At 42.3% G+C, this 15,242-nt stretch overlaps 2 protein-coding genes across 2 annotated transcripts; one reads left to right on the forward strand and one right to left on the reverse strand.

Moving 5' to 3' along the window:
- Nucleotides 1–56: 56 nt before the first annotated feature.
- rps6kb1b (ribosomal protein S6 kinase b, polypeptide 1b) lies at nt 57–9,101 on the reverse strand. Its single transcript, XM_008425306.3, has 15 exons — nt 8,909–9,101; nt 7,945–7,988; nt 7,747–7,867; nt 7,521–7,589; nt 5,946–6,093; nt 5,448–5,505; nt 4,410–4,510; nt 3,566–3,656; nt 3,372–3,462; nt 3,174–3,281; nt 3,031–3,093; nt 2,853–2,930; nt 2,538–2,645; nt 1,278–1,390; nt 57–1,188 (listed from the first exon to the last, which is right to left on the reverse strand). The coding sequence occupies exons 1-15, from the start codon at nt 8,975–8,977 to the stop codon at nt 954–956; spliced, it is 1,497 nt and encodes a 498-aa protein (XP_008423528.1). The 5' UTR covers nt 8,978–9,101; the 3' UTR covers nt 57–953.
- A 1,520-nt stretch (nt 9,102–10,621) lies between these two features.
- Nucleotides 10,622–14,426, forward strand: tubd1 (tubulin, delta 1). Its single transcript, XM_008425305.3, has 8 exons — nt 10,622–10,894; nt 10,975–11,122; nt 11,999–12,215; nt 12,414–12,645; nt 12,971–13,135; nt 13,233–13,364; nt 13,892–14,075; nt 14,200–14,426. Exons 1-8 carry the CDS (start codon nt 10,744–10,746, stop codon nt 14,303–14,305), a joined length of 1,335 nt encoding a protein of 444 aa, XP_008423527.1. The 5' UTR covers nt 10,622–10,743; the 3' UTR covers nt 14,306–14,426.
- Nucleotides 14,427–15,242: the final 816 nt, after the last annotated feature.

Genomic DNA, 15,242 nt, shown 5'->3' on the forward strand with positions numbered 1-15,242 from the left:
AGGTTTCTGTCTCTTTTTCTGTGACTGTTGGAGGGAAAACAAACAGACATGATGCGCATGTTTTCTTTACAGTTTATTCATAATTTCTTTTTGCGTCTCAAGAGTTGTAAAATTGTTTTTCCTGAACAAGTTAATGCTGAGGCAGGAGGCTGTGGCTGCGTCTCCGGGTCTTTGGAGCTCTGAATCTTCACGGAGCTGCGGATGGTGAGACCAGATCAACTGGTTCTGGAGATTCGGACCCACTCCGGGTTCTGACGCCCTGAGCGTCTCCGAGCGGCCTGAAGGAGAGCCGGAGGTGGTGGTGCGCAATCAGCACAGAGACCAGTTATACGTTGCCATTGATAAGGAGCTGAATTATAAGAGTGATAACTCAAGTATGGAGTCCACATGATGTCATTTCACAACACAAATGCTTAAAGAATTGATAGGTTTTGTTTTTATTTAATGGAGGCTCTATAAGTTGATGCACAGCACAGAAAATGGATCCACTTGGTAAGACTTCGTAAAACAAAGCAAAACCTTTCGTTTATAGAGCCTCTTTTTGTCTGATCGTCACAATCCACTTCTTTTTTTTAATATTAATCCTAATTCAGATCATAATCCAGAACCAGGAACCATGTCAGTAATCCATCCAGTAGAGCTTACCGGCATCGACTAACAGAGATCAAAGCACTTTGGATATCTTAAAGTCCAGCAGACTGACTGCGTCTCACTTCCAAGCATACCATAGTGTGAGAAATGATCGACGTCGACGGGGCGACGGCGTCACCTTCAGCACTGAACTGTAGTCTGCCGGCGTGCCGGCCCCAAGCGCACACTCCAGGTCGTGACGGTACATGTGGTGTGCAGATGTGCAAGAAGTTTGGATTCTCTTTGTCTCTAGCATCCGTTCCTGTTTCTTTGCCTTTAAAAAAATATCACCAAACCAGAGGGAGAAGAGATAAAGTCAGGGGTCATAGGTTCATACGTAGATGCTCGGGCCGTTTGGCCACGACGGGGTAGGCTTGCTGCTTCATCTGGGCGAGGTTGACCCCCGCAGGCTGTCGGATGGGGAGCGGGGCCGAGGCCTCGGAGCTACTAGTGATGTCCATCTGCTCTGCGGTGGACAGGTCCATGGGCTGCTCCAGAGGAGAGGGGAGGACGCTCTGTCCCATGCCGGGGATGAGGGGACTGCGACACCAGCCCGGGCTGAGAGGGAAGTAAGAGACTACATGTTAGAGGCTGCAGGTTAACGAGTCACGCAAATAATCAGAGCTGTTGCAAACCAGCAGACAAACCTAAGAAGAGTCCTTGGGCTGTCCATGATGCGCCGAGGGGAGCGGATCTTTGGCTCGAAGGAAAACTTCTCCTTGATGTTTTCCAGAACTGATGGCGCAACATATGTAAAACCCTAGGAAAACCACGGAGGAAGGAAACAAGGAATGCGCCTTTTAATTATGGAGATTTTTTTTTTTTTGCACAACTTTCCCCAAACTTCCATTCTTTTCTGAGCTCTTATTGTGACATTTCTAGGTTTAATCTTAACCCAATTATACAGCAGAAACATACGGAAAGCGTCAACAACCTCACATCATTTGTCTTTTATGGTCATTTTTTGTTACATTTACCTGCTGAGCAACAATCCTGTTTGCAGAATGCCTCGCAATCAACTTTCCACACATTGCAACATCCCAACCACACACTTCAGATGCATCCCATTGGGAAGACAAACAACATAAATGTGAAGGGAAATCACAGGAGGTTTGCAAATTTTTACCAACAAAAATCCAAGAAGCATTTCATTTTTGAGCTGAGCTGGTCTTGAGAGACACGTTCCTGCTGGAAGCCAAAGCTCTGCTCTAATCTCAAATCTTTTGCAGCTTTAAACATGTTTTCTTCCAGGTTCATTCTGTATTCAGCTCCATTCATCTCCTCGCCAATTCCAATCCACTGCCCTGTCCCAGAAAATAATCCACAAGCTGTCACAACTTTCTCAGAACGGCGAGTGTTGCTGGAGTCCTCTTAGTACGACAGCATCGCCACGTGATGGCGTGTTCAAGGTGACGCACATCGCTGCTGCCTTTGCACACACACAGGCGTTAAATGTTTTGCATTTGGATCGATTTCGAACTGACTGGTAGTTGTAATATTGACAAACTTCCTCCTCAGCTTTAGTTGAGCTGTTTGGTAGGTTTGCAGCTGTGCCAGACTCTTTCCATTTTGTCAGTGGTTGGTTGAGCAGTACTGAATCAGTTACTTTTCATTTGGTTACCACTTAGCAAGTAGAGCTGCATTGGATTTTAAATAAGAGTATCGGGGCGCAGGTGCCTGACTACATATAAATGTCACACTTTTTAAATTTTTTTGTATATATTCATAAACAAAATATCTAAAATCCTTTTTCTATCTAGTTAATGAAAGTGCAAAAGAATCGGAGTTTATTACTCTAACGTGACAAATTGTGGAAGACTTCCATTGGGTTAAGTAAAATGGGATCACTGCATCTCTAATAGTTTGGATTAAACTTGCTGCTAAACAAGGCAGAAGTGAAGTATTACCAGGAAGGCTTGATTTGCGCTCTCGCTGAGGGTGGAGTCGTCAGGACTGTCCACCGGAGTCTGGCTGGTGAACTTCGAGTCGAACTGACTCACGTCGTCCGCTGATTGCTGGCCAGACCAGAGAGGAAACACGAGTTTGGGATTACGGCAACATGAGAGGTTTCAGCCAAAGCAAGCAGGAGATGATCCGACACAGTAGAAGGCTTGGCTGTTTTCCTGAACCTTAGCCTCTAACGTAGCGTTATTTAGGCACATTAGCAAAACATCCCACCAAATACTGAAAGGTAATGAATGTCTGTTTATGGTTTTACTTACAAGGACAGGTTTGAAGGGAGGCTCCACTTTCCGGGCCAGTAGATCTTCCCAGTTGATGTGTCGAAAGAAAGCACGAGCCTATTGAACACAAAAAAAACAGAATTTAAACAAGTTGGTCACAAATCTCGTAACAACCGGCTGAAGTTTGAGAATATTCTTTTGCATCTGTTGCTCTCACCTGCACCTCTGTGGCGTCTCCCGGTCCGGCTCCGAGCCGCGACGAAGCATTTCTCTTCAGCAGCTGTTCAGGCAGCGGTCAAATGTTAAGAGAAAAGCAGCAGGGCAAATAATCGTCTTCAAGCACACGCAGGAGACCGTTACCCGTTTCAGGAGATCCCTTGCTTCCTGCGTGAGGTAGGGTGGGAGGCTCAGCTTACACTTCAGGATTTTATCAATGGTCTTTTTCCGGTTCTCACCTGTGAACGGGGGCTACAATTAGAGAGGAAAGACCAGGGTTATTAACACAATACCTATGCTGATTCACAACAGTAATAATGAAACTGGCCGCGTTTCACTGACCGCTCCTGTGAGCATGTCGTACATCAGTGCGCCCAGACTCCACCAGTCCACCGCTCTGTTGTGGCCGCTCCTCATCAAGATCTCTGGAGCCCTGAAGCACAGAGAGCCCACAGCGTCCGAGGCCGTTAGTGATGAAGAGCGCAACCGGGTCAGAGGTCCCAGAAAAAACAAACAAACAAATAAAAACCACCTACATGTATTCGATGGTTCCACAGAAAGTGTGAGTAACCGTCCCGTCATGAATGGATTCTTTACAAAGACCGAAGTCGGTCAGTTTTACGTGACCTGGAAGAAAATCAAGAAATATTTGGATACCAACATTTATGTGAAGTAATTACACCTGCTGGAAGCGCAGCACTAAATAAAACTTTGATCTGAAAAGTATTCACACCCCTTGAACTTTGCCACGTTGTGTCAAGTTTTATCTTTTTCAAATTACAAAAAGTTATATATTAGTCAAAGAGAGACACGGTTTTCATATGTTTTAATGAATAAAATCTGAAGACTGTATTTCTATTCAACGCAAGAGAATTAATTCTTTGCAAAACAATTAAAGCTGCAGATATTTGGGGGTTTAAAGCATCTAAGAGAATTGTAGCTTTTTAGAATAGTTCAAAAGATGGGCTAGATTTGATAGAGAGCATTTCGAGCAAATATTTATTACTTGACTCAGAAGTTTTATTAAATTCAGGGCTGGACTTTGACTAGGTCAGTGGTTCTTAACCCAGGTCCTGCAGGTCTTAGACGTAGCTCTGCTCCAGCACACCTGATTCAAATGATCCCATCGACGCTGCAGAAGCCTGTTGATTGCTCATTAATTTAAGTCAGGTGTGTGGCAACTGGAGAAAATGGTTTTTAATTTAAAACTAAACCAAAATGTTTGATCACTGAAACACAAATATGGTGCTGGTCTGTCACTTAAAGTCCTGATAAAATAAATTGAAGTCTGTAGTTGTTGTGCAAGAAAAATATATATATCAAAAAGCACCAATATTTCCAAAGGCTCTAAATATTACGCGTCATCCGGGACGGACTAACCTTGGCTGTTGAGCATAATGTTCTCGGGCTTCAGGTCTCGGTAGATGATGCCTTTTTGGTGCAGGTGACCCAGAGCCATGGAGATCTCTGCGAGGTAAAAACTACAAGCAACAAAAGATGAAATCAAAGCTAAAAATATCACACCAATCGTCACATCAATGAGACATTAAAGCAAGAAGGACTCTTGCATGATGCATGTAGCTAAAAACAGTTCTGAATTTATAATCAATTGTTTCAAACTAAATATCAGGTGTTATTGGCACCCATAGTGTTAAAACTTGCCACAGGGGCAACACTTTGGTCGATGCGGTTCGGCCTCCTCTTTTCTCCAGATTGGAGCGTACAGAGAAAACAATCTTTGACCAGTCATCTTTGCACAATCTCTGCAGCTCATCCAGAGTCCAGTGTCCCCCCTTATGCTCCAGCTCACCTCACGTTCTCTATCGGCTTCAGGTCTGAAAAATGACATCGTCTTAGAGGAAAGTTAATTTTGTTCCTGCTGAGTCATTTCCTATTTGGCCATCGTAATCAGTTTGAAAGACTACAATGTCTTGGAGTTTCAAGGAGTTTGTGATGCCATGATGTTTAACAAGTTAACCCAGCGTTGACCAATTTCATCACAAATCCTCTACTGTAACCCCAACAGCAGACTTATGAGGGTTTTTAACATATTTATGTTTTGTTTCACATGAAATCCAGCTGGAGTTTTTGTTGCTGAGGAGCTGAATCTTATTCTGACCAGTTCTGATCAGCAGCACTAAAGATGCTTTTTCCTGACGCATCAAAAACAACCACTTAATTGTTACAGAACATTGAAAAAATGTACTCAAATTTATTTTGACTTAAATTTTCCTGTAAGAGGCTATCACTGCAAGTTGGATTAACACTTCTACATGACAACTTGCTTGGACAAGTAAGAATCTTCAAAGGCGACTTCCTGTTACATGACGCAAAACAGAAGAACGGGGAAAAAATCAAATAAAATCAATAATAATGTCAGCAGTTAATGACTGAAACCTGATGCCAAACAATCCTCACCAGGCTGTGTCTTCCATGAAGATGCCCTCTCTCTCCAGCTGCATGAAGAGCTCTCCTCCTGCACAGCAGAACAACATCTTTATGCATCTAAAAGAAGCAACATGCCAGTTCTCTGGACGATCCAAAAAAGTAAAATGTTTCAAAAGCAACAACAAAAACAAAACCCCAGCCTATGAGCTGCAAGTTCATCTTCCTCTATGAAACGCATTATTAATTCATGCTGCATTAATCTGCCATTTAAAGAGACAGTGTAAGATTGCTGCCCAGGAACAACATGTACTCCGAGTACTTCTGTTGCCTTATATTTTCTCTGTTTACACTGAAGCTGAAAATAAAATGGTTGCAAGCAAGTGATGTCACAGAAACATTATTAATACATGTAGTATACAAACTTAGGCTCATTTACAAGAATAAAATCTTATAGACGATATGTTTAAAGACAAAAATAGCAGGTCTGGTGTGTTGCGTTTTTTTGTTTTTTTGTGTAGTGTTACAGACCACTGAGGTACTCCAGGATGAGATAGAGCTTCCCTCCCGTCTGGAAGGCGTAGATGAGATCAACGATGAAGGGATGCTTCACTTCCTCCAGAATGTTCCTCTCTGCCTTGGTATGAGCCGTGTCCTTAGCATTACGTACAATCATAGCCTGGAGGCCGGAAGCACAGGGAAATAAAATCAGACAAAAATTAAATTATATATATATATAAACGATGTAAAGAAATGTAAGATGATGCACACAAACACTGCAGCATGGCCACTGGATAATTTCTATTACAAACTAAAGTACAGCTAAAACTTTGTCTCCTCTTCTGTGTCAGTGCCTCCCGTCCGTATGCCAAGTTTTATTTTGCTTGTGCAGATTTTAATTTTTTTTATATATATATATATTTTGCAAAGTGGTCATTATAAAAACTCCCCTCCGTTAATGCAGAATTTGCTACAAGCGATAACGTCCTGTTTGCACAAGCTTGTAATTGCTCTCTGTGCAGTTCTACCACCTTTTGCCATCGTTGTTCTGATTGTTTTAATTACATTTTAAATGTGAATTAAAGAATTATCAAAGAAACTATGACAGGACAGCACAGGTATCACAGCAGTTTTGATTAGACTGAGGTTGACTTTTCTAAAAAAAAAATTTAAAAAATTAAAAATAAAACAAAGTTGTGAAGCTGTGGCCTGAGCCAGGAATCATCTTTTAAATGCCTCCTGGTTCTGACACCCCAGAGTGGCTCCTTACCAGGCCTCTGCAGCCTTTTTTTGGAGTTGTGCAAGTGCAGAGTGTCCTGATTTTTCATCTGTCGACAGCCTCTGCTCTCTGCCGCTTTCCTCACTTCTGTTTACTAAACACTTCTGTCTGACAGCCAGCGAGCTGCCTGTCAACAGCTCTGTCGTTTCAGCAGCGAGCGTTCAGAGCTGTGGTGGCAGGGACATTAGGGTTGATGCTCTTATTCCGAATTTTCAGCCAAATTCACGAAATACACAAACACACACCCAGAGGGCAATGGATTAAAGTTCTTCTTTTTTACTACACACCGACATAATAAGCAACACAAAACAGACGGAAAACTAAGAAAAACATTATGAAGCTCCGTTGAGAAGCTTCCCATCCGCTATAAACTCAGTGTTTGTGGCTGGGGATTTTTGAACAAGTCTGGACAGACATAGAATTTCATACGCTCCACGTTTGTGAGCCTCCATCAGATCTTTACCGAAAATGCCGTTTACGCTTTCCACCGTTAAGTTTTGCCACCAAAACTCCCCCGAGCGTAACGTAGCAGCTCTTTAGTGTGTCACCGAGGTCGTGCAAGGAAATCCCTCCGACATGAAGCTGGACCTAACGGGCTTGAGCGGAGCGTTTAAAGAGCCGAGGCTGCAGCAGAGCAGCTGGCAGTCTACCAGCTAGCAGTGAAATCTTACCCCACCACTGACTTCAGCAGCAGCCCATATGTGCAGACAGAAGCAATATAATGTTAATTTATAAAGCAAACAGCGTGGTTACATAACCAAAACTGCATCTGCGCTTTTGGTGAAATACAACTCAAGAGGCAGACTGCAAAAGAAAAGATTTAATACCTTTTTTAAAACTTTCATGGCAAATATTTTGCCGGCTGCAGCTCCGACAACTTTCCGAACTTGGAAAACCTGCAGAGCAAGGAAAAAAAATAAAAATAAATTAAGTGTTCTGAATAGTCACAAAGGCAGTTTGGGGGAAAAACATGGATCAGCATAACATTATAGAGGCAAAATAATTCACCACACAAGCCGCTCAGACAAACGGCATGTTCACTGGACTCCATACCTTTCCATAGCCGCCTTTTCCGAGGACCCGCAGCAGCTCGAAGCACTCTGGTCTGATGTTCTCCGTCCCCTGATTGACGTTGTCCTCGGAGATCTCGATCTTCTCACAGTCGTCCATGTTGCTGCAGGAAGAGAAATGTAAAGAATTAGACTTTTCTTTTGGGCCATTTTAAAAGTGGTGACATAATTGAATACTTACAACTCAAAGCCACTGCACTGATCCATTATGTCAATGTTTTGAGTCTGGTAGGAAGAGCAGAACACTGATGAGCAAAAGAGACTTTAAATACTTTATCAAAAAATGTATATTATTTTCTGGGCCATAAAATCACTAGGGCATTTTAAAACCTTTGATGAAGTTTGGCTCTATGCCTGTGAAGTAGTTATATTTATGCACCATAACAGACACCTTTAGAAAAAAAATAAAGATTTTTTTTTTCTATGTGAAGCAAAAAAAGCTGCCATACCATATTCTTCATATCTATATTTTAAATGTTTAATATTGACTGATTCTGATTATTTTCCTCATAGAGAATCACAGAAACATGAGCTGCTGTGAGACAGTACATACTAGGTAAGCAATCATAATGCTGAACTTTAGCCTTATTTTCATCTCAATGAAAAATAAACATGTCATTCAACAACTTTTTACAATCATGTCACACTTTTTGGGTTAGACGGCTGGACAAGACATGACTGACAATTTAAATAGAGATCAATTTGTGCTCTAAAACTCTGCAATAGCCGTTTTCCTATCCCTGTATGAACACAAGCTACCGGGCAGCCAGTGCTCAGCGCACACAGCCCCACTCTGTCACATTTTGCCAAAATAAACTGTTGCACACGGAGCCACATTTATCACTGCTGCACCTTTGGCCAAGTAAGGATGTTTTGCACAACCCGTGCGTGACAGCGACGCTGACAGCTTCAACAACGCATAAAACTCACTCCTGAACCGGGTTGTAGTGCCATAAAAAACGAAAGGCGCTTGTTTTGTTGTGCTTTGCGGTCATGCTAATAGTAACAAACAGTTTGTGAGGCCCTGACAGCCCCGGCTGCTGCAGCCTGCAGGCCTGCCGTCTGCTGCTGGCAGACGACCAGGCTAACGCAGCTAGCTACGGTACGGCGGGGAGTTTCTCCTCTGACAGCCTCTGCTAAAGTACCTCATCGTTCTCGTCGTCGGAGACATTCTCCTCCGGCTGGTCCAGATCGATGTCAAACACTCCGGCCATGGCGGCGAGTCGCTCGGGTTGCTGTGTCACAGACCGCAGGTACAGCAGGCGTCCCCCACCTCATGGACAAACACGCACGGCCGCCATAACCGGCTACTACACCGAGCAGGCGCATTGCGACGCGCCACAAGGGGGCGGGAACGTGTTGTCTCATATACAAAGGCACCACTGCACTAAATACTAGTACATCTCCAAACACTTGAATGTTGCGTAAAAGGGAAATATTTATTACCAGTGATCTCAGAAAGTAAAACTCTTATATTATAGAATCATCACATGGGGTTTCCCCCAGAAAACTTGCTAAGCCCGGTGCTTAGGGCGCTAGGGCTGTCATTCATCCAGCCGGCATGAGTTAAAATGTTTAAAGTTGACAGGAAATTTGAAAATATCACTTGATAGTTATGCATTATTGAAAGACTGGAAGATTAATACCTAAACACCAACTATAAAGTCTTAAAAAATGGCAAAAAAAAAAAAAAACTAAAATAAATAAACAATGCTAAGCCTGGTGGGGGCACAAGTAAAACCTGGTGGCCCGCCAGGCTTATAATACACTGGGGGGAACCTTGATCACACATAGAGTGGCATATTCTAAGCTTATATTTCTAGTAATTTTGGTGATTGTGGCTCTACAAATAATGAAAACTAAAAATCCAGTGTCTCAGAAAATTAGAATACTGTGAAAAAGGTCACTGATGGAAACTCATGGTGTGACACCGTTATCCACTAATTAAGTCAAAGCAACTGAGGTTGTATGTTTCCTGAGCCTTTAGATGGTCTTTCACTCTGTGTTAGTAGACAGTAGACAATCAGTCTGACTGGACAGACATCCAGAAGAGAGTCATTGATGCCCTTCACAAGAAGGGTAAGATACAAAAAGTCATTGCTGAAGAATCTGGTTGTTCACAGAGTTCTGTTTCCAAACATATTGAAAGAAAATTGAGTGGAAGGAAGAAGTGTGGTAGGAAAACGTGCACTAGCAACAGGGAGAACCACAGCCTTGAGAGGAGATTCATCTGTGTGTCCATTCTAGGCACTCTGAATAATGCTACTAATGTTGCATATGTCATGGCGCATTGATGCAGTAATTCATACAAGAGGAGGCCCAACCAAGTATTGAGGTCTCATGCCCCCTCTGTCTCATGTCGCCCAAACCATCACGGTGTCAAGGCACAGCATGCTTAAATTGGGATCGGAAATCCATCATTCTTCCTTGCATTCATGGAAATGTAAAGTGTTAAAAACATAATCAGACATCAAACATTTCAAAATTGTCGTTATAAATAGACAGGAAGAAAGGCTCTCTGGACAATGCTAATTTTTGACTACAAATGTGGTCTTGATTAAACACTAAATTTGTCTTTCGTATTTGGTCAAAGAATAATATATTTTTTCTTCCACTGAAACTTTTTTGTTTCTTTGTAAGGCTATAAACAGAATAATACTAGTAAGGGGCTGGTTAAATGAGGAGCACACACTTAATAATACAATATAGTTTTATTTATTTTTTCAATCAAGCAAGCAAGCTGGAAATTAACTATGCAATGCGTTTTTATGCTAAGAAGTACACTTTTAAAAGAATAAAAAACATCGCGTACTGTACTTCAAATGATATTGAGTCTGTATTTTATTTTTGAAACGTTTGACAGTTTAAGCCGGAAATGACGTTTTAACTACGAGCGCCGCTTCCAAAACACAACCAGGAGTCTGCAAAGGGAGCCGGAAATGGCATGATTAAGTGATTTAGACATCTCACAGGCCTGATCATGTCTGTGGTGACAGTCCAGCTGGGTCAGTGCGGTAACCAGGTGGGACAGGAGCTGTTTGACGTCATGCGTAGCGATGCTCCAGACGTCCACAGGAAAACGTACAGCGCGGTCAGCCGTGAGCGCTTCTTCCGCCAGACCACACAGGGAGGTAAGCAAGGCTCCGAGATGACTTCAATACGGATGATTGCTGTAATGTGGGCGCGTCTTTATACAGTTTGTGTGTGTCAGCCCTTGAAGCCAGGGCGGTGCTGATTGATATGGAGCCTAAAGTGATCAACCACAGCATGAGCGAGGCTGCGAAGTCTGGCAGGTGGAGGTATGGAGAAACGTCCCACTTCAGCCAGAAACAGGGCTCTGGAAACAACTGGGCCAATGGGTGAGATGTTAACCAGCCACATGAACTGGAATGCCACACAGTGCATTGCAACAGAGTCACACCCTTCAACGTTTCCCTGTTCGAAAACACAAACTTCTATGCAGGGTTTCCCCCAGAAAACTTGCTAAGGTCGGTGGGTTGCGCACACTTAATAATACAATATATTGTATTATTACAACACGCTGTGTTTTGGAGTTAAAAAATGTTTAAAATTGAGAGGAAATGTGAAAATATCACTTGATGATTATGTGTTCTTGGAAGATTGATATCTGAACACCAACTACAAAGTTTTAAAAAAATGCAAACATTAAAAAAAAACTTAAATAAATAAGCAATGCTAAGCCTGGTGGGGGTGCAAGAAAAGCCTGGTGGCCCGCCAGGCTTACAATACACCGAGGGAAACCCTGTCATATGTAATGACTGGGATTTTGTGATAGGCCAAGGTAGTGCGTAATTGTGGAATGTACTGGACACGATGCATGGTTTTCATTTATCTACTTATTTACCAATAAACACATTGCAAGCTCTCTTTTTGCAAAGTAACTCAACTCGGTTAAGTTGGACGGAGAACGTCTGAACCTCAATTTTCAAATTTTAACACAGATTTCAACTGCATTTTATTGTGGAGTTTGACGGGTCGTTGTAACACGTGGACATGCTTTGATCTAACCTGTTTCATTGTTGCTCTGGCTTCGTGTTTTATTTAAGTGTATCATAATGAACAGAAAAATTGTAAAACATTTGTTTTGCACTACCTAGGTGTTAATATATCGCACATTTAATGGTTTTAAATGCTTTTGCAAAGCATCATAGTTGGCCTTTCATCTTGAGACAAGAGGAAGTTTTCTCATCATACACGCATTTTCATCCATCCAGGTATTGCGTCCATGGCCCTCGTCACAGAGATGCGGTGGAGGAGCTGGTGAGGAGGGAGGTGGAGCATTGCGACATGCTGGCGGGGTTCATCCCCATCATGAGTGTCGCGGGGGGGACAGGCTCAGGAGTCGGTACTTTCGTCACTCAGTGTCTCAGAGACGTCTACCCATCGTCGTTTGTCCTTAACCACCTCACCTGGCCATATGGGACTGGGGAAGTATGTCATTATTAAATTCAGTCTGACTTGCTGGGTGTTACCTTTAGGGTCAAATCCCGATTGAGAATAACATCTCCCCGTCTTAAACTAGAGTACAAACTGGAAATAAATAGGAAACTGAAATCAAAACCTTACATCCATGTTCATCCACTGAGGAGACTTTCATGAAGTCATCTCTCCAACACTCCACTCTTCCAGGTGATTGTCCAGAACTACAACTCGGTGCTGACGCTTGCACACCTCTACCAGCTCTCTGATGCCATCCTGGTGCACGAGAACGACATCGTGCACAAGATCTGCAGTCAGCTGCTGAAGATCAAGCAGATCTCTTTCAGTGACATCAACAGGGTCATCGCTCACCAGCTGGGTGGGGTGCTGCAGCCCACGCTCACGCCCGTTTCCTGTGGAGCGTACAGTAGGCATCCTATTGGTAAGAGCAGAACACTCAAGTTTTATACGCGGTCAGAAAGGCTTGAGAATTTGATTTCTCAAGCCATTCCTGATGGGTCGTCATTTTAACAGATAAAAGTCTACAATTGTAAGCACAATTGCTATAAATTCACAATCAGATCTTGCATTTTATATTTTTGAAATTATAAGTACTCTGGAAAGCTGAGTTCAGAAAAGTAAGGAATTTTACCTGACAGACGTTTCAAGAGCCGTGCATGCTTTTCTCAGTTGTAGTTCTACTAGTAAATGTTTAAATTGTGTGTAAATTGTTCCATAATCCACTTGTTACTCTTTTCGATTTTCAGGCGAGTTGATGAGCGCTCTCGCCTGCCACCCAGAGTACAAGCTGCTGAGTGTGTGCACCATCCCCCAGATGGCCAGCTCCTCCATCGCCTTCAGCACCTTCAGCTGGCCGGCGCTGCTCAAACACCTGCGGCAGATGCTCATCTCCAACAGCAAGATGGAAGGAGGTGAGATTTATAGCTAGTTCACTCACCACTAGTAGTACAAAAAAGGAACGCCTATAATCACTGGGTTAATTTTTTATTTATTTTTTCTTCGTTGTAGGTATAGACTGGCAGGTCTGTCCCCCTCCAGCCTCAGCGGGGCGGTCCAGGAGTCTCTCAGCTGGCAGCTTCAACACCTCCCTGGCCAACCTGCTCATCCTGAGGGGGAAGGACGTCTACAGTGCAGACACAGGTCAGAGAGCGCGGCTGAATTTGATACGGATTCATAAAGTGGAAGGAAAAATTATTTATGGTTTTCTTTCGCACTGAAGTTTTGTGTCCATGTGTTGAGACCCATTAACTCAGACATTCATAGATAAAGTCCAGAGAAACGGTTCACTCCAGAAGGCATCTGGTTTATAAAGGCACTCCGTCTTTGTGAAAATCATATTTCAAAGAGAATACTGTTTGCAGTTGAAGTATTTTCAAGGTGAGATTGGGCAGATCAGGCCAAATTAAAATTGTAATTAAGATTTTGTGGTACATTTAAAAGCTGATGTTCACAGAGATGCACTGTGTTCAGTCAAAGAAGTCTGGGCCAACATATCAGTATAAATGTGCAAAGAATGGAGAGAAATTATGAAAAAAGGAATGAAAGTGTACTCTTGATTAGACTGAGGCCAAAAAAGTCCTTCCAACATTTATCGATATTGAAAATGTTGAAGATTCATTTGGTAAAGGCAAATCTTTAGCAGGTGTGAATTCTGTTGTAATCCTCAGGGGGATTTGAAGACCCAGCTATTTATACTTCATGGCTTCCACCAGACGAAGCGCTTAGCTTGTGGAAATCCCCCGTCCCCTTCAATAAGTATGAGAAGTCTGCAACACTGGTTAGCAACAGCCAGGCTCTGCTCAGACCTCTGGATGACATGGTGAGAAAAGCCTGGAACATGTTTGCTTCCAGGTAAGTCGAACTGGAACAGACTTGACTGAATAAAAACTTCAGTTTCATCATTTCTGTTCATCTCAATCCAGACTAAGTAGGTTAAATAATTAGTTTGGATCAATGGTATTTTTTTTTCCTGCAGGGCCTACATCCATCAGTACGTTAAATTTGGGATCTCAGAGGAGGATTTTCTGGACAGCTTTACGTCTCTTGAGCAGGTGATCTCCAGCTACTCTGAGCTTCAATAGGTAAGCTGAGAGTAGCTGTGAGAGAGCAACAAACACAATGGACTGATTTTAACTGCATTATTTATTTTGGTAGATTTAAAAAAAAAAAAAAAAAATTGTGTAAATAAAATTATTTGCTTTAGGAACGCTGTTGGAGTTAATTTCTTCATACCTTCATGGCTAAAGGTTGTGACTCGCTGAAAGGTTTGATTTTCACAATCTTTATTCCTTCAAAAAATATATAATAAAAAAAATATATATCAAAAAATAACATTTTTAGTATTTAAAACATTGACCTTTAACTTCCAAGGCTTTTGCTATTTTGTAGGACAATCAAATAACTGTTACCTTTAGTTATAAAAAAATACTGTATATATCAAAAAATAACTTAAAAGAAAAATTTTCAATTTGATGCTTTGAAATTGGGCCTCTGTCTCTTCAGGAAGCTCCTGCTGTTTATGATCACAACTATTGTCCCTCATTGTGCTGTTTGTAGCTGCTCTCAGGAGACTGAGAAGTTGCTCCCATGACGAGCTCAGCAGACGTGCAGCTCTGCCAGGTGTTTGCTAATTGCTGCTGCCTCTAGTCTGAAGGAGCTGAATGGGAAAGGAGTGGAGGTGGGGGGCCCTTTGAGGAAATGGGCGGCACTTTGTGGTAGCAAGCGTTTATTAACCACTGTTCAATATGCAACTTTTCCCTTTGTTTTATTTTGATTCTGACAGTCCTAAGCTTCTCGGTGACTATCTGTTCATGACAACCCATTTCTACCAGATGTAGAGATCAGAAGCATTGTCACCATTATCTGGTAAAGTAATGTTTGTGAACACACTGGTTTCCAATTTAAGAGTAATTGGCAACCATCTTAACAGTAAAATAGTTTATTAAATGAAGGAGTTCCGAAGTACAGACAATATGTAGGATATAAAGAAGAGAAAAGAGCCAGAAGTCATATTTTTGT

The sequence above is a fragment of the Poecilia reticulata genome, chromosome 13, assembly GCF_904066995.2.
Source record: "Poecilia reticulata chromosome 13, P_reticulata-male-v2, whole genome shotgun sequence".
Classification (NCBI taxonomy): Eukaryota; Metazoa; Chordata; class Actinopteri; order Cyprinodontiformes; family Poeciliidae; genus Poecilia; species Poecilia reticulata.

What these genes read in the sequence shown, in the direction of transcription:
- rps6kb1b (XM_008425306.3), bottom strand. Translation starts at nt 8,977, where the DNA reads ATGGCCGGAGTGTTTGACATCGATCTGGACCAGCCGGAGGAGAATGTC. An exon ending in GAAAAGGCGGCTATGGAAAG is followed by an intron (nt 7,590 to 7,746) that starts GTATGGAGTCCA and finishes CTTGCTCTGCAG; the next exon opens with GTTTTCCAAGTTCGGAAAGT. An exon ending in TGTGGAACCATCGAATACAT is followed by an intron (nt 3,463 to 3,565) that starts GTAGGTGGTTTT and finishes TCTGTGCTTCAG; the next exon opens with GGCTCCAGAGATCTTGATGA.
- tubd1 (XM_008425305.3), top strand. Translation starts at nt 10,744, where the DNA reads ATGTCTGTGGTGACAGTCCAGCTGGGTCAGTGCGGTAACCAGGTGGGA. An exon ending in CCGCCAGACCACACAGGGAG is followed by an intron (nt 10,895 to 10,974) that starts GTAAGCAAGGCT and finishes TGTGTGTGTCAG; the next exon opens with CCCTTGAAGCCAGGGCGGTG. An exon ending in GTACAGTAGGCATCCTATTG is followed by an intron (nt 12,646 to 12,970) that starts GTAAGAGCAGAA and finishes TTCGATTTTCAG; the next exon opens with GCGAGTTGATGAGCGCTCTC.